Genomic DNA, 23,600 nt, shown 5'->3' with positions numbered 1-23,600 from the left:
GTAGTAAAAGGCTGTTCTGTTACAAGCTGGACGGCCCAGGCTCAGCTGTCAGTCCCTTTGGTTGTACATGTAAGTCCGTAGGGACACCTACTGAAGGCTTATGTAATGTTGGCACCGGCCTCTGTGGCACAGCCCCAAGAATTCCCCGTTACGGGATAGCCTGGAGAGTGCGCTGTGGCTGTCGATTCAAAGAGTGTAGGTCAAACGTATCAGTGACCAGGCAGCAGGAACATCTTTATCTCACCATCTCTCTCCAGTCCCCACGTCCCCTGTTGCATTACGTTGCCATGGATGTTAGACAACGTTTCCATGGCATTGACGCTTGTTCAAGGGGAACATTGTGTGTAGGACCTGTGTGTCAGTCACTCAGTCTAATGTCATAAAACATAGATGAAGACATGCAGTACCTGTAAGGAAAAAACTGTTGACTTTCTTTCAATGGTACTCACTTTTAGCCCATGTGTTGTTCATAAAAACAGATCATTTTTATTATGTTAATGAGACAAAGCAGGCTACACCAGAAAAAAGCTTGTTTTATAACTGCACTCTTACATAAATTTTTACAGTCATGGACTCCCTTTTTATAACACCACACAAACTTTTATATTCAATGGCTTTTTTAGGCTTTTCTTTAAAACGTTTCTGATATTGGTTCTCTGACAGATGTGTAAATTGTTGTTTTGTCTCCGCTCCCGGTTATTTTTACTCTCTGAGGCTACATTCTGCTAGCTCCTCTCTCGTTTCTGATTTGACCTTTGACACCTGACCTTCTGAGGTGAGTGGAATTCATAACAAAGATTAAAATTCCTAAAGGAGGTACTCATAGTACATCAATCTAGGGTCTGCTCTTGAAGAACATGCTTTTCTCATCTCCAAAGTTCTACGTTTCATAGATAGTTTTGTCACATACAAAACAAAACAAGTCCATTATATACATCCTCTATCCCATATTGCAACCACAGGTCCCTTTCCCGTGATGGTGGCAAGCGTCACAATGATTTCATGTTTGACCACCAGTGCAGTTGGAGCATCCAGGTTTTCTTCATTTCAAATCCACTCTAGTCATGCAGTCCCAAAAAATTATCTCAGATTCAATTTAGAAATCCTTTTTAACAGTTGGTCGGTTCAGCAACAAAGTCTCACCATATTTGAGAGAGTTCTTTGAAGCGTGGTGGTCCATCAGGGGATTTGTTCTAACTGTTGAAGATTATTCCTGTTGTGTACCATCAGTTAGACAAACAACATTTTCTTAACCAGTCCATGTACACTCTTAGAAAAACATGGAACCTAAAAGGGTTCTTTGGTTGTCCCCATAGTAGAACCCTTTGAAGAACCCTTTTTATTTCCAAGTAGAACCCTATTGGGTCCCATGTAAAACCCTTTCCGCAGAGGGTTCTACATGTGACCCAATAGGGTTCTACCTGGAACAGAAAACGGTTATCCTATGGGGACAGCCGAAGAACCATTTTGGAACCATTTTTCTAAGAGTGTAATGGTGATGTGTGCCGTTCACTCTGATTTACTGATGGAGCATGGCAGGGACCAGGAGGAAGATGGGGGTCAGTGGGTCTGAGAGGGGGGTTGGGGGCTACAGGGCAGGCTGGGTGGGTGTGGGTGTCATTCATACCGGCCGGTCCACTGCGTACTGGCAAGGGCTTAGGTTAGATACTGTGTTTTGCACGGTCGGGTAGGCGAAGTTGGCATGCTGCTTGGCCTTGAGCCGGAGGCTGGCCAGGCTGGAGTTGCAGGTGTCTCTGTACATGTAAGGGCTGGCGGTGGTGGCGTAGGGGCAGGTGCTGGCGGTGACTGCGACCGAGTTCAGCGTGGGGCTATTGAGATTGTTGAGGTTGCCCAGGTTGTTGAGGCCCGAGCCAGCCACCCCGGCCACCGCCGAGGGAACCATGGAGGAGGCCATGTTCATGGAGGGGATGGAGCTGGAGGGGGAGAACATGGGCTGGGATGACAGGGGGCTTACATTCATGGAGTTGAAGAAGGGGAAGCTCTTGGCTGACAGTGGACTGCTGGCCAGACTCTTGGTGGCCCAGTTGTTGTAAGTGTAGCCAGAGTACATGTCGTCATAGGGCTGCATTAGTCCATTGAACTGGGCACCAAAGCCGTTTTTACACAGCTCAGCCTGCTGGTTCCTCTCCCTCTTCCTCCACTTGGCACGGCGATTTTTAAACCATACCTGAGAGAGAAGAACAGAGGAGAAAAAGGCAAGTAAATATGGGCTTTTCTTTTCAACATAATTTGAGGTGATAAAAATTGTTCTGAAACACAATAACATCTTGGTATGCAATGACTGAAAATGTATATCTTTCAAATAGTTTTGGCAAGATTCCGTATGTTGTTGCTCTGTAGACTCTTTGAAAGAAAGAACAATCCAGAAAACTAAGTTTATCATCAAACAGTCATATTAGCCATGGTTTATTAAAACGAATGATTCACTTATTTGAATTATAAGCTCCCAGTGAAAGAAATGTCAAGCTAGAGCTGTCTTCACATTTTGTCATTTTAAGGTCCTATTTTTAGAGGGTATCAAATGGATTAACGTTTTAATGGCAAATCTAAAATGAAGGTACTTAATTCAGTTCCCAATTGGGGAAGTATTAATTTCTCTCTGAGCGTTCATTTTTGTGCTAGAACCTTCTCTTTATTCTCAAAAACACAAGACTTCAAAACTCCTCATTGTGTGGCAATATACCTATTATAGGAATTCAATACAGAAATGACAGAAATGGACTGTCATGTACAGTTAAAATCTAATTGTATTAATCAAATGCATATTATTCCCATGTAAATTATTCTAATTTAAATGTAAAAAGGCCACCAACACTGCTGGGGCTAACTAATCTCCCTCCCTCCCTTCATCATCTAGAACCGCTGTGCCAGGCATACAGTATCTCATCCAAACCCCCAATCTGTGTGTCTGCCAGCCAGCAGCCCAGGCATCTGTTGTGATAGTAATAGAATGCTCTGGACTATTAAATGTGTGGGTACAGTGCACATAGCAGTGAGTTTTCCATGGTACCCATTGACAGTAGGGGAAACCCCACTATTGAGGAAGACATCTTGCCTTTTAACATGACTCTTGGGCTATGTTGTTTAGGTATCATGGAAACATCTGAATGTCAAATGGTTAGTGAATGAGGTGTTTGTGGCAAACCTTACCTCACTTTCCTAAAACTGTCAAATGACTGATACAAGACACTCGTTGTGACCTAAAGTACCCAAGTCCATTGCTCACGACTCCATTTCTCTCTGAGCGTTCATTTTGTGCTGGAACTTTCTCTTTATTCTCATATAGACAAGACTTCAAACTCCTCATTAAATTGCATAAATCAAGACGACAGGAGTAGTATTCGGGATATGCAGGGGGCATCTGCGTCCATGTGGAATTAGCCGGGAACGAGTGAGGCTCAAAAGGTCACTGCTAGACATTAGGACCAGGCCGTGTGTGGTCTGTTGTTCTTTCAAAATAACAACCACGACTGTGTGCTATGTGACCTTTTATCTGGCCAACATGAATTTGATCCATTACTTGTCAGGCAGGCAGTGATTTTATTGTCATCCGTTGGAATGTGAGCCCACCTGCTCCACACTGGGGGGTGACCAAACCACTGGGCGTGGGTCATTTTAGGGTCAGGAGCAGAGCACACTTTTGACCTTTGTGTGACATGCGAAGCCTAGTTTTAGGTTGTTGTACCTAATCCCTGGTTAGGTACACTCTTTTACATTTGTACCTTCAATGGCCTTTTTACCTTCAGAATTATGTTGAAATAATATGCGTGACTCCCGCAAACGTTTTGGTGAATGACATAGCTAGAGTACAAAACATCCCATGTTTCAAAACAATGACTATTAGGTAACCCAAGAGGTAAAAGAAAAAATGTGAAATCCTAAAGAAAGTGGGTTTGGATTGCATTCAGACTGATTGGCACCTTTTCCCAATGTTTTATGTCATGGGGAAATAACAACAAGACTCAACCACTGGTTCAGTATTGGCCCTGTAGTGAGTATGTGCGGCACTCACTCTAACCCGTGCCTCTGTGAGGTTAGTCCACACGGCGATCTCCTCCCGTGTGCTCATGTCGGGGTAGCGGTTCCTCTGAAAGGTGGCCTCCAGCTCCTGGAGCTGCTGGCTGGTGAAGTGGGTCCTCTGCCTGCGCTGCTTCTTCTTCAGAGAGCCGTCCTCTGTATTCGACTCATCTGTTTGGTTCTGGTGGGACTTCTCTGTGTCTGGGAGGCAACAACAGGGATGGAGAGTTACAAGCCCAATCCATTACATTTTCTACTAAGCTAAAATATGGAATTTTTTACGATAGCCATACCAAGGATCATTTAGGTATATGATTTTTAATTTTAGGATCCCTTTAGGTGTAAACAAATATATTAACAAAAGATTTAATGAAACATTGAATTTGGCCGTACTGCTATTAGCCCATAGAAACGCATTGAATAACAGGTTGATACATGTAGAAAACAGATAGTCAAAAAATATCTCAAAAGAAAGTTTGTTTTAAAGTGTCTGTCCTATATCTGAGAGATATAAGATCAGGATTTAAAAACGTTTTTTTATCCATGTTTAAAAAAAAATTGGGGCACTAAACTACTTCCATCTATACCGACAGTACAGGCAAGTCTTGTGAGGTTTGTGGTTGTCCTAGAGCAAAACATGTATGTGTTCGTGAGAGTCTCACCTTTTCATAGAGGGGTCATACAGTATTTGTGTGTAGCCCAAACTGTTCGGACGCTACAGACAGAAGTTGGCACATTGGCGGTACCAACTTCAGACGAGTCCCGTGACGCTTGTGGGGGCAGTAGCAAAACGGAGAACACCATCGCGTTCGTGAGAGCTTCATCTTTTCATAGAGTGGTCATATTAGCTTTGTAGGCCAAACCGTTCTTACGCACAGACGTTTTCACAAGAAGACCGATTATCGCAATGTCTCATGGTCTGACAAACACCGTGGTGGGGGATTGAGATGCAGCCCATGCAACAAAAAAAAACAGGTACCTCTATCTTAAACAGACTCCGATTCTGTAGGGGATTTTTTTATTACACTAATTGTATTTCAGCAGGGGGCACGAACATCGACTGTAGTGGGATAAATGATTAAAGCATGGGATAAAAGTTGCGAAAGCACTTACAACTTTAACTCAATCTAAATGACAGGCATATTTCAATTGTCAAGTATTTTGCACAAGAGCAGCAATCATCTCTACAGAGTGAAGTGTCTTTCCATTGAAAAGTGATCCCACTTCTCACAGTTTTCTCCAAAGCATATTGGCAATAGTCTGTGACTAATGTAGACTGTCATGTTACCAGGTGTGCTCTTTTATTTTAAATTAATTAACTTAATGGACATACTTTCCCATGCTATTTGAAAAAAAGTTTTATTTATATTGTCTTCTAATAATATGCCAAATTGGTAACAGTTTCCACCTCAGACTTTTGCGGTTCTGTTTGCAATATTGCAAGATTCATGGACTGCGTTTATGTATCCTCTTTTCAGCGTTGTCAAAAATGAATCAATAATTGAAATTGTCCGTGAAACGCGCTTGGCACTAACACCAGAACCAATCAGACATGTTATGTCTGCCCAAGATCCTTTCTCTCTTCATCTGAGTTCCGCAATTGGAGGACCCCACAGAAAGAGTGAAATTAGTTGGCTACCTAATCCCAGGGATCAGGCTTTTGTTACCGGGCAGGTTTCGGACTGTTTGGCAAGGGTTTACCTCTCTGGGAGCAGTTAGAAATAGTCAGCAGGGTTTAAAAGACTCCACAGGGCCACTGGAAAAAACAATAGGACCAGGCCTTTGCTGTTATCTACTAGTAAACTGACACTGGTTTAGCCATCATTTGGCCAAAATCCATTTCCCCTCCAATGTCACAATACAGAAAAGAGGGCAGACCTTGAAAACCTACTATAAAGCAATCTCAGTGATGAAAGTAAATAAAGTCAATTTATTTAGCCTTTTCTGATTACGGATTACGTTGTCCTTGATCTCCAAATAGAATATACAGCTTCGTAGAAAATTGTTTCTTTACTCACTGACATAATCCAAATACAATGAATATGAATAGCTGTTTTGTTTTTCATATGGAATACATTGTCACAGGTATATCAATCAATTGGCTACACTACACACACCTACAGTGCATGGGCTAATATATATTCATGGTGTACAAATGTATAGAAGAAGGCATATGTCTGGCAAATACTGTACACCCTTGCAGCTTTTGTAACAGCAACTTATTTGGTCAAACTGCCAGTCAATCAGCCAGCAAACAAACAAACCAACCAAATAATAGTCAGTCCCCACCACCACTTGCACAACTAATGAGATTTCTGAGAGTCAGTTGGAGAAGCAATGTCCTGTATCCACTAACCACTGGAACAACATGTCAGTCTAACACTGACTCAATTTTAAAGCGACCCTAAACATGATGATGAAAACGAATAGAGAGTATTAGAGCAACAAGATGATAAATGCATGGGTTAAGGGCTTTACAGTAAATTAGCATTATTGAGGAGCATATGTAGAAGCCCCCTTTCCACTCATCACATTTCTATGAGTTGTTTCAGCCTGACAGGCTGAGATATTCTCAGCACTAGAATGTCTGAAGCCCTGTTGGAGGTGGATGTATGAGTGCCAACCACACAGCAGACTTAGTTGTTTGGCAATTCAATCTGAATGTATATGCTTGACCCCTTGGACAGGCAGAAAAGCACCAATGTAGCAGCATACTGTGTCTATATATCCAAATGCATGCACACATGCTTTGAAATGCTGATGTATAATATAGCCTCTAGCCTGCTCATAATGCACCAAGGACCCTGCAATCTGACGCATGTTCTGATCACTAGGGGTGTCCTCGTTTTGTGACAGAAATGATACATTCCCAGGTTGTATATTATCAAAAGGGGGCTGAATAAAAGAAGCCTACTGTAGCCACACCTCTGTATCTACACAGCATGTGTGTCATTTATTGACGTTTCGTTCATTTTGAAACTTCAGAGATGCCACTTGAGTGTGCTATTGCCCATGTGAGATTTGTCATTTAATAAGGCCTAATTCGAAGTATGTATAACATTTCTGGGGTGGCAGGTAGCCTAGTGGTTAGAGCGTTGGGCCAGTAACAGAAAGGTTTCTAGATTGAATCCCTGAGCTGACAAGGTAAAAATCTGTCATTCTGCCCCTGAACAAGGCAGTTAACCCACTGTTCCCCTGTAGGCCATCATTGTAAATAAGACGTTGTTCTTAACTGATTTGCCTAGTTAAATAAAGGTTAAATAATGAAATGAAGGGGATATAATATTTCAGAGGTGATGCCCAGGTGTCTGCCATCATGGGGATACAGTTTGTTTAATAAATAAATATACACTGAACAAATAACCATTTAAGTGGACATTGAAAAACAAACTAATTGGTTGACATTTCTAACAATATCCAATATCACACGAAAGAACAATGAATGAACTGCTTGTTTATTTTTCTATATATAATTTCCACTAGCTAAACCTTTTCTAGAATAAACATTCCGTAGTCAGTGAGCAAAACAAGTAGGCTACACTGGAAATATTGCCACTTGATATTTTGGCCTCTATGCCTCATTATGTTGATGCTAGGTTATAGTGCGTAATCCATGGTTCGCATTTAGGCGTTCTCCTAAATCCCTGCACTCACTCAGGGCCGTCCATTTCGGAGTAAGTTTACATTAGTCACACTTTATGGGGTCTGTTGCAGACGCTGGATCCACAGAGATGTCATCTATTAGAGCGCACCGGTATCACACATATTTGCTTTTTCTCTGGCATAGTTTGTTATAAAGTGACATGCAGACTGTTGAAATGCAGAGGCAGACATTTAGCTTTCAAGCCTGAGCAATAGTTGCTCAGGATATTCTTGTATGTCTATGACTTTAGGCTTATTTCCGTTCATTATGTGTTTTAGCTTTTAATTGAGAGTGATTAAAATATCAGTGTGCAAAGACACGCACAATCCAAAATGCCAAAAAAAGCTGCTTCTCCGCCAACGCGCAAGGGGTTCGTGACAGATGTTTACAGTAGCTTCCATTAAAGTCTCGCAGTTAATAACCCTTGCTTTATAAAAGACAAGCGTGAAGAATGAACTTGCAATTTGAGTTCATGAAGGAAAATGACAAGTATCTAATGTGAATCATATAGGTTGCTATGCGCTGTACAAAATAACACATTTGGATTTGAATAATATTGGCATTCAAGTTAAGAAATTACAAATGTGGAAACAGTAGTCTAAGAAGCAAGCCAATTAATATGATTACATTGATATCCACATGTAATTAGGCACGCTATTCGCCACAATAATAATAGGTATTGCATGCTATAAACAACTTTAGAAAAGCATCGTTATGTTGTTTTTATGATTATGATTAATCTTATTAATCGTATTATTATTATTATATTAGACTATTATTAGTAGTAGGCCTATTATTATACAATTGTTTGATTGGTCGGCCTACATGCATGAACATATAGCCTAAGCCTATTCATTCATTTCAGTCTGAGGACATCGGTCAAACACTCCTTTAATGTATATGCATAGTATACGTGGAAACTGACCGCTGTTGTCTTGGCCTTTACATCCCTGATCATGTTGTGGGGTCCCGGAGTCCGAGAGCGATAGCGCCGGGCTACGGGCTTCACTGTCCGTCAGAAGGTTAAAATCCATAACCCCGGCCTCCCGGCTCTGCAACAGCAAGGCAATACAATTCAGCATAAATAAATATGGCAACATAATACAAGCATCCTCACCTCAGTTTTGGCCTCCAACCTAATTGGCAATACAAAATAAACAACTAGAAAAATAAACAACTAGAAAGAACAAGAAATGACAACAATAATTATGTTGATAACATTTTTTTATAATAAGCCTGAATTGTAATATAACAAATTCTTGGACAGTTAAAATGTTCTAGGCCTACGCATGTTTTACATTTCAATATCAACACAGATTAACTAGGGAATAACTATGAATATCACACTTCATAAACGTGGTAAAATCTGGACAAACTGCTAGTGCTAATCATATAGGCTACAGTATGAGCAGGATTTAGAATATTCTCACATTTGGATAACATTCACGTTGCTGATGGACTTTATTCATGATACAAAACGGTCCATCTCTGAAATAGCCTACCTATTCGATTAAGGGTGTGTTCGTAAATTCACTCTGGAGTGCCAGAGTGCCCTCATAGTGCGCTCTGGGCGTTCGTAAATTCAGAGCGATGTCAGATTGTCCGTTCGTAAATTCAGATCATTTCACTATAGGAGCGTAGGGTTGATCCGAGCGTTCTGGCCTCACAACGGCAGTCAAGCACCCAAGCTAACTGGCTAAAATTGGCTAGCTTGCTAGCTACATCCAGACACAAATGAGAGAACACCTCACTCTGAACATTTTACTCGTCCTAGCAGAGCTGGTTAGGCTGTTTTAATGTTACCTAGGGCGCTGGTAACTGTAACTGTGCTGCTGGCAACTGTTTAAAGGCGTTTTTTGTCGAGGTTTACTGACATGGGTCAGATTCCACGGGTGTTGCCTGTTCGTAAATTGTCAGTTATTCTGCGCTCTGGCACAATCAGGTGCTCTGAAATCGGAGTAGATAACCAGAGTGAATTTACGAACGCACGCTAAATGTAGGCCTATATTACGTTGTAATAACTACGAATCTGTTCTGTTACTGATAGTTATATTTTTGTTCATTTGGAGTTATAGTGGTAAAATATATGACCCGAAGAGCATCCTCGTGAGGGAGGCTGATACGCAATGAAGCCTAAAATAACAGGTCGTTTATTTATACAAGCGCAGTTAACACCTTGAAGACATGGGGGGACACAATCGCTCCCTCAAAGCTTCTTGATATTTATGATGTCGTGTTACGTTTAACGACGGGGGTAGGTTCCAATCCACTTAGCCGCCTCTCAACCCCTTTACAGGCGCTCTCAAAATGGGAGCTAATTGGTCTTTGCCTTGTACAAAAAATATTGTAGTAACACTGCCTCAACCATGTGCCATAAGTGACTACGTATGTGTGTTTGTGTGGGTGTGTGTGTGTATTTATACTGTGGTTCAGCAAAATGAAGGCAGTTATATACAGTACAATTAACAACATTAAATTACATTCCACAACAGATTTCACAACACATTAAGTGTGTACACTCAGGCCACTAATCTACTACCACACATCGACAACACAAAGTACATGTGTTGTATGTATAGTGCTTATGTTATCGTGTGTATGCGTGTGTATGTGACTGTGTGTGTGTCTCATCATAGTTCCCGCTGATACATAAGGTGTATTTTTATCCATTTTAAAAATCTGATTCGACTGTTTATGTGTGTGTGTGTGTGTGTGTGTGTGTGTGTGTGTGTGTGTGTGTGTGTGTGTGTGTGTGTGTGCGTGAGTTTGTGTGTGTGTGTGTGTGTGCATGGGTGTATTTAAATCAGCCTTCTTCATGCCGGTCTCTGTCACTCTATAAGCCCCTCTTTAGCGGTGCACCCTTTGACTCCTCTGGTGTGTCTCTGTGAACTATGATGTGAACGAATCACATGGTGGCCCATAGTGGCATAACATCAAACCTCACTCACTTGAGCTGGATACTCACTGGAGAAACATGCAATTAAATTGAGCTTCAAGTTCCTTGGCGTCCACATCACTAAAGACCTATCATGGTCCAAACACACCAAGACAGTCGGGAAGAGGACACAACAATGCCTATTCCCCCTGAGGAGGCTGAAAAGATTTGTCATGGGACCTCAGAACTTCAAAAAGATCCCCAGACACCCAAGTCATAGACTGTTCTCTACAATACCGCACAGCAAGTGGTACCAGAGTGCCAAGTCTGGACCAAAATGCTCCTTAACAGCTTCTACCCCCAAGCTATAAGACTGCTGAACAATTATTAAAATGGATACCCAGAATATTTGCTTTGACCCCTTTATTTTATTCGGATGTATTATTATTTTTGCACTGACTCTCTTGCACAGGCTCGATGTACACTCACTGGGCTATAACCACACACTCACACATATTACACTGACACTCCCAAACACACACACACAGACACACAGATAAAACACACACGCACATGCATATTGACGCCACACACACACACGCGCGCATGCACACACACACACACACACACACACACACACACACACACACACACACACACACACACACACACACATGTGCATTTACATTCCTTCACAATCTTCACATACGCTGCTACTACTCTCTGTTTATTATCTAAGCCTACAGTAGTCATGTTACACCTACCTACATGTACATATTACCACAATTACCTTGACTAACCCCTGCACATTGACTCAATACTGGTACCCCTTGTATATAGCCATGTTATTGTTATTTTATTTTGTTACTATATTTCCTTTAATTTCCTTTAATAAAATGTTTCCTACCTACTTTTTTAAAACTCTGCATTTTTGGTTACGGGCTCGTAAGTAAGTATTTCACAGCGCAAGTGACAAATAACATTTGATATGATTTGAACACACATTTCCCAGTCATTTTCATTCAAGTACGGTACTGAGTGAGGGCTCTGATCTGATCAACCAACTTGCTGACCATCAGAATTTGCAGACTAACTTAATGGACAGCTTGTTCTCAGTTTGAATGGTAAACACAAAACATCCTCAAACTGATTAATCATATCAAGCAAATGCTAGCTGTATTTCCATTTCCCCGAATTCTTTCCATTTCTACAGAATATCCCTGACAGCAATCTGCTCATCTATGTGAGTGTCTCTGCCCTAGAGATCTTAGACGAAGCCCTACACTCAGAAAAACGTGCTCTCTAGAACCTAAAAGGGTTCTTCTGCTGTTCCCATAGGAGAACCCTTTGAAGAACCCTTTTTGGTTCCACATAGGACCCTTTCCACAGAGGCTTCTACATGGAACCCTAAAGGGTTCTACGCGAAACCAAAAAGGGTTCTCCCAGGAACCAAAAAGGGTTCTCCTATGGGGAAAGCCGAAGAACCCCTTTGGAACCCTTTTTTCTAAGTGTACATGATGAAGCCTCGTGCTGTGTTCTTTATGCACATCTCCATACATGTACGCCTATCAAAATATTTGTATTCCACTTCAAAGAGTTTAAGAACTGCATGAATAAAACAAGTGTTTATGATATGTCATGTTGGTCGACACTTTAAGATTAGCATTCACCATGACAGAAAAAGCAACAGAAGACAGAGTCCAACTAAAAATATACACTTATGTTCAAACATTTTTTTTAAATTGAATTGAATCAAGTTTTTAGCAGTTATAAATTAGTATCTCATTATGAAATATAAAATGTTATGCTGTTTGGTACAAGTAGAAAAATATCAATACATTCTTATGCCAATGTAGTTCTCTCCTCAATGTTTTAGAATCCTTATTGTTTATTATAAATCACAGTACACCTATTGCACCGTCACCCTTAGTTTATGACATTATATAGATCATCCATGACTTATAAATGTAACAATCCATCAATGCTTTTGAAGAGAAAATACCTTGTAAGCCCATATCCAATCACAACCGCATGGGAGACACAGGGGGCAGTGTTGTGATCATGTGCTTATCGCACGAATACAGGTTTAATTTCACATGTGAAAAGAGCCATGCCAAAGCTATCCTTCACAAAATATAAAGCATGTTTGAATTATTCTATGTTGTTAGTTTCTTTCCCAAAAGGCTTTGTTCTGGCCCATAGGTGAGAAGTGAGATTGAGGATAAGATCAATTCTCACAGAGAGATTGCTTTACAAAATATACTTATTTTGCGTTGAGGCGATAGTACTAATAAGGTTCTGGTTTTGTGGGTTATAGTTGACTTGCAGGTCAAATGGTATTTCAGTTGATTGTTTCAACACTGACATAAAATATTTATCTGAAGTCAATACAAAAGTAACATTGCTTATCATTAAGTACATTTAAGTCATCAAATATAATTACTGCTTATGATTCTCTATTGTGCAAGCTTGTTTAAATTCAACGTAAAGTTGTTGAAATCAAAAATCTGGTATGTGCCATATAGGCTGAAAGACATATCCGTTTGGTCTACAACCAAGACCTAAACTGAAAAACAACGCATCCAATCTCATTGCAAAAGCAACCCAAAGAAAAACTCAGAGGCTACTTGCCTGAAAGAGAGCAACAGCTGCTGTCCTTTGTGTATAGGCTATGCCACCAGAGAAGTCCAGTATTTTGGTCAGAAATATGAATATGACACTGTCAGATACATATCCTTTGACAGTGATGTATGGGACCGTATCATAGCAGTGTGCTGAGAGAGGCTGGGCAGTTTGGCAGAGAGTGCGGATGACGCACACCCGCATTTAGTCTAGAACAAGGTGTCAGTGCCTCCTTCCGAGGCACGATATGACATATTTTGTATTCCAAATGAAGTCCCTTCGCTAGAATTAGATAAGGCCAACAACCCATCATGGCGATGGGCCTAACAAAGACACATGGATATAACTGAAAATAAGCTTTTATGAATTTCAAGAGACACTGTATGGGATGTCCCCAGTTCACCAATAATGTTGTGTTATATAGTTGCAAGTGCATACGTTTTATAAAGGTGCCTTGGTTAATTATACCAATCATTTCCGTTCATATTTGACAACATCTGTCATAATATCAATGAATTACTTCACCTAACGTCTATATAAATATTACAATTTCACCATGGTGGCTCCTTTAATTTATTATAGAAATTTGTATAAATATGTAGGCCTAGAGTTGAGGATGACTGATTATTTTGCACTCTATTTCAACTTCATCCATAAGTTTCTCGTAATTGAGACATACTGTACATAGCCTTGTTCACCCATTGAAATGAGTGAAGTCAATCCAGTGCGTAATATATTATAATTGGAATCCTTACAGCAAATTATGATACTATTCATAGTCAGGTTAGATCATTATTTTGTTATTGTTCAATGGTCTACAAATCAAGTACAGTTGTAATGACATTTGACAATATTTGACATTTATAGGCCTACTATGTTGATAGAGCTGTAACAGATTCTTGATCATAACCTGATATGCTGAAATGTTACAGGCAAATTGCTCGTCTGACAAACATAACCCATAGCAATTCACTGAGTGAACTTGGTACTTTATTTGAATTACTCTGATATTTTCTAAGGGCTTGCGCTCGTGCTCGTGCACCATGCAATGTTCATTTTGGGATCACCACCACTTTTGCATCCAAATTCCATCTCTGCGTTCCTCTGTTTTCTGTCTCAACGATGGCTTTAATTCAGCGTAAAACATTGATGTGACCACAGATGGAAGTGTATGTTTACTCATAGTCTTATGAACTGAATGAAGTATACTCGTGTTCCACTGAGCAAATCAACATTAGTAGGAGTCGATGCGAGATGGGGTGTGTAGTTTGCATAAGTAGAGTGCTTTAAGCAGTACAACATCGGGCTCATTAAAATATATATCTAATAATAAAAAATAATGGAAGCAGAAATCCTCTCATTTTTCAGAAGATTGGTGAGTCCATCTGTTGGGAAGGCAGAGGCTCACTGCTTACATTTCCACGACTTGTGCATGCCTTGGAATTATTCATAAAAACGCGTTGAGAATTAATTCCCTGGATTAAGACTTGATTAAGATGTATGTCACTTTGCTGTCTGAGAATTTATTAAAGGCCTCCTCGAGGAGGCGGCAGATGGAATTTCGGCCCAATGTTTGTAGATGTTAATTTCTCCCCTCCTAACAAACATTTGCATATGACTGGGAGGGTCAAAGCGAAGTTTCTCTACATGTGCACAACAAACTCCGATTTCTCAATCTCCAAGTTAGCCAATGGATAGTAATGCATGTTAATTCGATGTTATAAAGTCCATATAATAATAATAATGATACGTTTTATTATAAGCTATTATTATCATTAATATAAATGTTTTATTACAGATGATTTGCCAGTAATAAATGACAGCTGATTGGTCTGATAGACCTTTGTGAAAAACGTTATAGCTTTGCCAAGGCATTCATATTCACAATAAAACATTTTCAAATAAGAAACAGAAAGCAATCTGAAAGAGAAGCAATTCAAAATATCAGTTATAGCCTACAATATCTATCGCTCATAGAATCGAATCATAATTATATATATTTTGAGTGAAATGTATAGGCCTAATGCAAAATCCGGCATTTAATTTTTTTTTGTTTTATTCCATGTTTATTTCACCTTTATTTAACCAGGTAGGCCAGTTGAGAACAAGTTCTCATTTACAACTGCGACCTGGCCGAGATAAAGAAAAGCAGTACGATCAAGTCAGTTAACAAGTAATCTACTACGTAGGGACAATTAAACAATTTCAACAATGAATATATAGAAACTACTTTTAGGATAACTGTCACATGGCTGAGGCCCATAGCATGATCACATTTTACAAGTGAAAATGATAATGACCGAGAATAATAGGTTATTTGGAAGGCATGATTGCACTTGCACCCTAAATTATAGGCCTATCCATTGTCGCAGTTTAATTCAACAGTATTCCATGCTTTGTCGCTGAATTAACAGAATAGTCTACGCCAAAATCGTCCGTTCAAACAGCTCAGTGGTTTTAATTTCAAAACCGGATGATTCCGTAATAGAAATATATTATTTATAATACAGCCAAATGATCTCATCTGATATGCCCTTGATCTTTAACTTCACTTGTGAGGTGGTACATGTCAGACTGAAAACCACAAAATAACATGCAATTAAAAAATTGCACGGCCTAAATAATACAATCTTGGTGCCATATCACTTGTTAAATAAATTATAATGGTTGGCCATATGACCTTGTGTAAAATCGAATTAATGGAATGACACTTGTTGCAGATGTGCAAATCGGTTCAATGTTGTAGGCTATTTCTTATTCCCACTCAATAAATATCTGTATATATGTATATATCTGTATAAATATATATATATATATATATATATATATATATCTATATATACCATATCTAGGCCAAGATGTTTAAGACACGTTGTTTGCAAAGGCTAAATTAATTTTAATTGTCAAGTCAATTTATTCAAATTTCTGTATGGCATCTCTCTAAATAATATATTAATTATTGTAAAAAGCTATATACTTAGAATGTAGGCCAAATGTAGGCTAAATAAGTAGGCTAAATAAAGTTGAATTCGTCAGGTATATCCTCTTTAGACATAGGGCGATGTGTTTTCCATTTTGTTACGCAGACAGGCAAATTTGCCACACACATGGATAGACCCAACAAAGGATTGTTAGCCTATATGAAACAATAGCAGTGCGTTCTTTATAGGCCTGTTTTCTTACTTTAATATCATGTTGAATTTTCTATAAGTTCGTCATAACAAAGGCAATAAACTGAATACGTTTATGTTCAGGGGAGAGTGAGTGCACGCATGTTTGTACGGAGAGAGTTCCGAGGCCTAGACCGGAGGGGGCAGAGGGTAGAAACTCTGTTTTTCTTTCTTGTGGATCGGGAGCACCTGCCACCTATCAATTTCGGATATACCCTCAAATATTTTTGACCTAAGAAATATTCCCACAGAGAGCGCTCTCCCATGTAAGTCAAAACTTAACTCTGTGTTTTTACATTGTGGTGATTTAGTGGTTAGACCGTTAGGCCAGTAACCGAAAAGTTGCTGGATCGAATCCCTGAGCTGACAATGTAAAAAATGTATTTCTGCCCCTGAACAAGGCAGTTAACCCACTGTTCCCCGATAGGCCGACATTGTAAATAAGAATTTGTTCTTGAATGACATATCTAGTTAAATTTAAAAACATTTCCAGCAGAAGCACGTATCAATAATTTACAGTAGCGAGCACATACATTTTCGCACGTACTTGTACCAGTCCATCGAACCCCCAGCCCTGGCGTGGCAAGCGCCAAGATCTACCGCCGGAGCCACACCGGAATAAATGTATAGCATTTCGAAAGCACTTATAATTTGGAACAACAATGAGCAAAAGGTGTTAGCCTATATATTCCGATCAATGCTGACATAGGCCTACTAACTCTACAGGGTATTTGTTCCAGAAAACTATTTTATTTAGATTCATAAGGATGGAAACTGTGACTTATGTTTTAACTTAATTAAAGCAAATGAACAATTCACAAGAGGAGCAGATGCAAGGTTTAGAAAGTGTATCCCCTAAAATCTGCTGAAGACATGAATCAATGCCAAAATTACACTCTACTGTTAGATATATTGTGGTCTACATTTCCAGTTTTATTGTAAAAGTAAACAGGCTAGACCTAATAGATGTTTGTTTCATTCAGCTAGGACCTGCACATTTGGCTATAGTAACATAGTAGCCACTCTTATCACACAACTTTGAGTTTGTGAGTGCTGGACAGATGTGATGTGACAGGTCATCATCATCTTCATCTTCATCATCATGAATAATGAGCTAAAGTAAACTGTAAATATGAATCTATTTATTTACCCTGCTCTGCTCAATAGGTTTAACCACCTAAATCATGGTAAAGGTGTCCATCGTACCAGAGTAACTTGCTGGTAAAGTTTGAGTTCGTGAGGTAGCCTGGCTATGTCTAAGACTAGCAACCCACTATGTGATGTAGCTATAGGCTTCGTTATGGATTTACATGATGGTTCAAACAATGGTGATCTAGTCTAGTCTAATTTGCTTGCCTAATGCACATGCTGACATAACATTCAGTCAGACACAACCATGACGTTTGAAGTTTACTGGGAGAATGAAACTATCATACGCGCACTTACATGAAATCCTGGTCTGGTCTGGTTAAATTAATCCCCCGAAAAGACAAGCTTGATGTTTAGGTTAATGATTGTCCGAATGAGATGCTGCTGACATGAAGAAAGTTCCTCCGGCTGTAAAGTAAAAAAGTGACAGTTTCCTTCTTTCAATGTTGTCAGACATGAAGGCAGTCGAAGAGTGAAAGCCTGAACCCCATACAGCGGGGGGACTGACTTTATGCTAAATATCTTGTGCGACAAGTCCACTACAGAAAGGACTGCCCACTTCACTTCACAGCTTTTACTTGTCACCCACAACCCACACAGTGCACGCTCGTGCGCAAGGAACCCACACGCACTAAAGCACGCACGCACGCACACACACAAACTCTCTCCCTCTCGCGCTCTACATCGCTTTATCTTTCAGCCATGCATGCACTCTCACACGAATGCGCCCTCTACCCAACACATTTCTATGTAGCCTCGGCTTGCATTGCGTTTCGATTAGTCCAGCTGATATCGATCTGAGTCAAAGTAGCCAATTCACACTGGACACAAACGTCAATTCAACGTCTATTCCACGTTGGTTCAACGCAATGTCAGTGTGCTCAGGGTATTTTTTTTGTATTTTATTTTTATCGTTACAAAAAACGCATGATCACACTAGAATATTTACGTGTTTTGTTTGGATGTCTCTTCCTAGAGCTGGCCACCCCGGCAAACTCAGCAATCGGGGAGAAGGGCCTTGGTCAAGGAGGTGACCAAGAACTCGATGGTCACTCTGACAGAGCTCCAGAGTTCCTGTGGAGATGGGAGAACTTTCCAGAAGGACACCCATCTCTGCAGCACTTGAACCCGATTGAATATCTCTGGAGAGACCTGAAAATAGCTGTACCACGACTCTCCCCATCCAACCTGACAGGTCTTGAGAGGATCTGCAGAGAAGAATGGGAGAAATTCCCCAAATACAGGTGTGCCAAGCTTGTAGCACCATATTAAAGAAGCCTCGAGGCTGTAATCACTGCCAAAGTTGCTTAAACAAAGTACTGAGTAAAGGGTCTGAATACTTATGTAAATGTGATCTTTTATTTTTAATAAATGTGCAAACATTTCGAAAAACCTGTTTTTTGCTTTGTCATTAAGGAGAATTATCTGTACATTGTGTAGATTCACTTTTAAAATAAGGCTGTAACAAAAATGAAGGGGTCTTAATACTTAATGAATGTGTTGTATGTGTATAGCATGTAGCCTATAAAGTGACAGTCTTAGGATTGGCTAATCAAGTATTGAGGGTTGTCAACAGGGCCAGCTGTAGCCTTTTGGGGGCCCTAAGCAAGATATGATTGTGGCCCATCTCCCACCTAGCGGACAAAACATTTGAGTGGTCCTCACTCTTGACAGCGTAGAGAAATGTACTTTTGAATGCAAATTTCCTGCAATTCTACACATTTTGCCATGACTGACGCCTTGTAAAGGAAATCTGAGGGAGAGTGACTAACTAAATCAATGGGGGCCCCCTGGAGGTTAGGGCCCCTCAGCATGTGCCCTGCGTGACCGGTCAGTATTCGGCCATGATTAACACAAGTTTGGATAGCTGGCTAGACTAATTTACCAATCTGACATGGCTAATTCAGTGACTGTCAGTGACTGACATAACAGAACTTGTTGATGCACAACACAATTTTGAACTTGCACATTGTGTATTCTATTATTCTAACTGTCAACAGTAAGTTGAGACGCCGACTGAGATCCAAAAAATAAAGAAATATATATAAACTCAGCATAAAAAGAAACGTCCCTTTTTCAGGACCCTGTCTTTCAAAGATAATTTGTAAAAAGCAGACCACATGTAACAACACCTGCACAGGATGGCAACAACAACTGCCCGAGTTACACCAGGAACGCACAATCCCTCCATCAGTGCTCAGACTGTCTGAGAGAGGCTGGACTGAGGGCTTGTAGGCCTGTTGTAAGGCAGGTCCTCACCAGACATCCACGGAAACAACGTCACCTATGGGCACAAACCCACCGTCGCTGGACGAGACAGGACTGGCAAAAAGTGCTCTTCACTGACGAGTCACGGTTTGATGATGGTGATGGTCGGATTTGCGTTATCGTCAAAGGAATGAGCGTTACACTGAGTGAGGCCTGTACTCTGGAGTGGGATCAATTTGGAGGTGGAGGGTCCGTCGTGGTCTAGGGTGGTGTGTTACAGTATCATCGGACTGAGCTTGTTGTCATTGAAAGCAATTTCAACGCTGTGCGTTACAGGGAAGACATCCTCCTCCCTCATGTGGTACCCTTCCTGCAGGCTCATTCTGACATGTCCCTCGAGCATGACAATGCCACCAGCCATACTGCTCGTTCTGTGCATGATTTCCTGCAAGACAGGAATGTCAGTGTTCTGCCATGGCCAGCGAAGAGCCCGGATCTCAATCCCATTGAGCACATCTGGGACCTGTTGGATCGGAGGCTGAGGGCTAGGGCCATTCCCCCCAGAAATGTCCGGGGATTTGCAGGTGCTTTGGTGGGAGAGTGGGGTAACATCTCACAGCAAGATCTGGAAAATCTGTTGCAGTCCATGAGGAGGAGATGCACTGCAGTACTTAATGCAGCTGGTGGCCACACCAGATACTGTTACTTTGATTTTGACCCCCTTTGTTCAGGGACACATTATTCCAATTCTGTTTGTCACACGTCTGTGGAACTTGTTCAGTTTATGTCTCAGTTGTTGAATCTTGTTATGATCATACAAATATTTACACTTGTTAAGTTTGCTAAAAATAAACGCAGTTGACAGTAAGAAGACATTTATGTTTTGCTGAGTTATATATATATATATATATATATATATATATATATATATATATATATATATATATACAGTGCCTTGCGAAAGTATTCGGGCCCCCTTGAACTTTGCGACCTTTTGCCACATTCCAGGCTTCAAACATAAAGATATAAAACTGTATTTTTTGTGAAGAATCAACAACAAGTGGGACACAATCATGAAGTGGAACGACATTTATTGGATATTTCAAACTTTTTTAACAAATCAAAAACTGAAAAATTGGGCGTACAAAATTATTCAGCCCCTTTACTTTCAGTGCAGCAAACTCTCTCCAGAAGTTCAGTGAGGATCTCTGAATGATCCAATGTTGACCTAAATGACTAATGATGATAAATACAATCCACCTGTGTGTAATCAAGTCTCCGTATAAATGCACCTGCACTGTGATAGTCTCAGAGGTCCGTTAAAAGTGCAGAGAGCATCATGAAGAACAAGGAACACACCAGGCAGGTCCGAGATACTGTTGTGAAGAAGTTTAAAGCCGGATTTGGATACAAAAAGATTTCCCAAGCTTTAAACATCCCAAGGAGCACTGTGCAAGCGATAATATTGAAATGGAAGGAGTATCAGACCACTGCAAATCTACCAAGACCTGGCCGTCCCTCTAAACTTTCAGCTCATACAAGGAGAAGACTGATCAGAGATGCAGCCAAGAGGCCCATGATCACTCTGGATGAACTGCAGAGCTCTACAGCTGAGGTGGGAGACTCTGTCCATAGGACAGCAATCAGTCGTATATTGCACAAATCTGGCCTTTATGGAAGAGTGGCAAGAAGAAAGCCATTTCTTAAAGATATCCATAAAAAGTGTCGTTTAAAGTTTGCCACAAGCCACCTGGGAGACACACCAAACATGTGGAAGAAGGTGCTCTGGTCAGATGAAACCAAAATTGAACTTTTTGGCATCAATGTAAAACGTTATGTTTGGCGTAAAAGCAACACAGGCCATCACCCTGAACACATCATCCCCACTGTCAAACATGGTGGTGGCAGCATCATGTTTTGGGCCTGCTTTTCTTCAGCAGGGACAGGGAAGATGGTTAAAATTGATGGGAAGACGGATGGAGCCAAATACAGGACCATTCTGGAAGAAAACCTGATGGAGTCTGCAAAAGACCTGAGACTGGGATGGAGATTTGTCTTCCAACAAGACAATGATCCAAAACATAAAGCAAAATCTACAATGGAATGGTTCAAAAATAAACATATCCAGGTGTTAGAATGGCCAAGTCAAAGTCTGGACCTGAATCCAATCGAGAATCTGTGGAAAGAACTGAAAACTGCTGTTCACAAATGCTCTCCATCCAACCTCACTGAGCTCGAGCTGTTTTGCAAGGAGGAATGGGAAAAATTTCAGTCTCTCGATGTGCAAAACTGATAGAGACATACCCCAAGCGACTTACAGCTGTAATCGCAGCAAAAGGTGGCGCTACAAAGTATTAACTTAAGGGGGCTGAATAATTTTGCACGCCCAATTTTTCAGTTTTTGATTTGTTAAAAAAGTTTGAAATATCCAATAAATGTCGTTCCACTTCATGATTGTGTCCCACTTGTTGTTGATTCTTCACAAAAAAATACAGTTTTATATCTTTATGTTTGAAGCCTGAAATGTGGCAAAAGGTCGCAAAGTTCAAGGGGGCCGAATACTTTCGCAAGGCACTGTATATCAACTGAACAAAAATATAAACGCGACATGTAAAGTGTTGGTCCCATGTTTCATGAGCTGAAATAATTCTCTCAGGTTTTGTGCACACATTTGTTTACATCCCTGAGAGTGAGCATTTCTCCTTTGACAAGATAATTCATCCACCTGATGACGGCATGATCATTACACAGGTGCACCTTGTACAGGGGACAAAAGGCCACACTAAAATGTGCAGTTTTGTCACACAACACTATGCCACAGATGTCTCAAGTTGAGGGAGCTTGCAATTGTCATGCTGACTGCAGGAATTTCCACTAGAGCTATTGCCAGATAATTTAATGTTAATTTCTCTACCATAAGCAACCTCCAATGTTGTTTTAAAGAATTTGGTAGTACGCCCAACCGGCCTCACAACCGCAGACCAGGTGTAACCATGCCAGCTCAGGACCTCCACATCCGTCTTCTTCACCTGTGGGATCGTCTGAGACCAGCCACCCGGACAGCTGATGAAACAGGAGTATTTCTGTCTGTAAGAAAGCCCTTTTGTGGTGAAAAACCCATTCTGATTGGTTAGACCTGGCTCCTAAGTGGGTGGGCCTATGCCCTCCCAGGCCAACACATGGCTGCACCCCAGTACCATGATATGAAATCCATAGATTAAGGTTCTAATACATTTATTTCAATTGACTGATTTCCTTATATGAACTGGAACTCAATAAAATTGTTGAAATTGTTGCATGTTGTGTTTATATATTTTTTCAGTATATTATTATTTTGTGGAGGTTTGGGGCCCCTTAGCGGCCTGGGGCCCTAAACTGGCCCTGGTTGTCAACCTTCACACAGTGGGAGTGTGTATAAGGACGCTGAGTGCCAGAGGGAGGGGAGATAAAATGGACTAAGAGTATTTGGTACCCCTGTGCATTATAGGCCTATCAGCTACTCTTATTTAATTACACAAAATCCAGATGGGCAGGTTTCCCTAATGTGTCTGTGATTAAGTCATTGATTGATGATGCAAATGTTAAAGTTTGCCAATGCATTTTATACAAAATGCAGGATATTTGTTGCCGAATAAGATGATCAGCTTAACAACAACCATGCTCTCGCACTGTTGCTAAACAGAATAACAATAACGTAGGCTAACCCAAATGGGTTTATACATGATGGAGACTGGGGAACAGAAACATCACGTTGCAGACGACACCCACTTGCGAAACGGCCTATAACAGATAGATGGCGAGCTACAATACCAGTAGCTTGCAGCCCACCTATGAGTAGCTAGGCAAGCAATTCTGAAAAAAAAATGAATTTATTTAATGTGTTCCATCACAAACG

The 23,600-nt window shown here is 40.6% G+C and overlaps 1 protein-coding gene across 1 annotated transcript; it reads right to left on the bottom strand.

Annotated features, from left to right (window-relative positions):
- Positions 1-461: 461 nt before the first annotated feature.
- LOC112254018 (pituitary homeobox 3-like) lies at positions 462-18,050 on the bottom strand. The gene is made up of 4 exons (XM_024426224.2): positions 17,795-18,050; positions 8,607-8,733; positions 4,034-4,239; positions 462-2,188 (listed from the first exon to the last, which is right to left on the bottom strand). The coding sequence occupies exons 2-4, from the start codon at positions 8,713-8,715 to the stop codon at positions 1,622-1,624; spliced, it is 882 nt and encodes a 293-aa protein (XP_024281992.1). The 5' UTR covers positions 8,716-8,733; positions 17,795-18,050; the 3' UTR covers positions 462-1,621.
- Positions 18,051-23,600: the final 5,550 nt, after the last annotated feature.

Source organism: Oncorhynchus tshawytscha, linkage group LG01 (genome assembly GCF_018296145.1).
Source record: "Oncorhynchus tshawytscha isolate Ot180627B linkage group LG01, Otsh_v2.0, whole genome shotgun sequence".
NCBI lineage: Eukaryota > Metazoa > Chordata > Actinopteri > Salmoniformes > Salmonidae > Oncorhynchus > Oncorhynchus tshawytscha.
This window is presented reverse-complemented; position numbering and strand designations above follow the sequence as displayed.

What these genes read in the sequence shown, in the direction of transcription:
- LOC112254018 (XM_024426224.2), bottom strand. Translation starts at nt 8,715, where the DNA reads ATGGATTTTAACCTTCTGACGGACAGTGAAGCCCGTAGCCCGGCGCTA. An exon ending in TAAAGGCCAAGACAACAGCG is followed by an intron (nt 4,240 to 8,606) that starts GTCAGTTTCCAC and finishes GTTGCCTCCCAG; the next exon opens with ACACAGAGAAGTCCCACCAG. An exon ending in TCACAGAGGCACGGGTTAGA is followed by an intron (nt 2,189 to 4,033) that starts GTGAGTGCCGCA and finishes CTTCTCTCTCAG; the next exon opens with GTATGGTTTAAAAATCGCCG.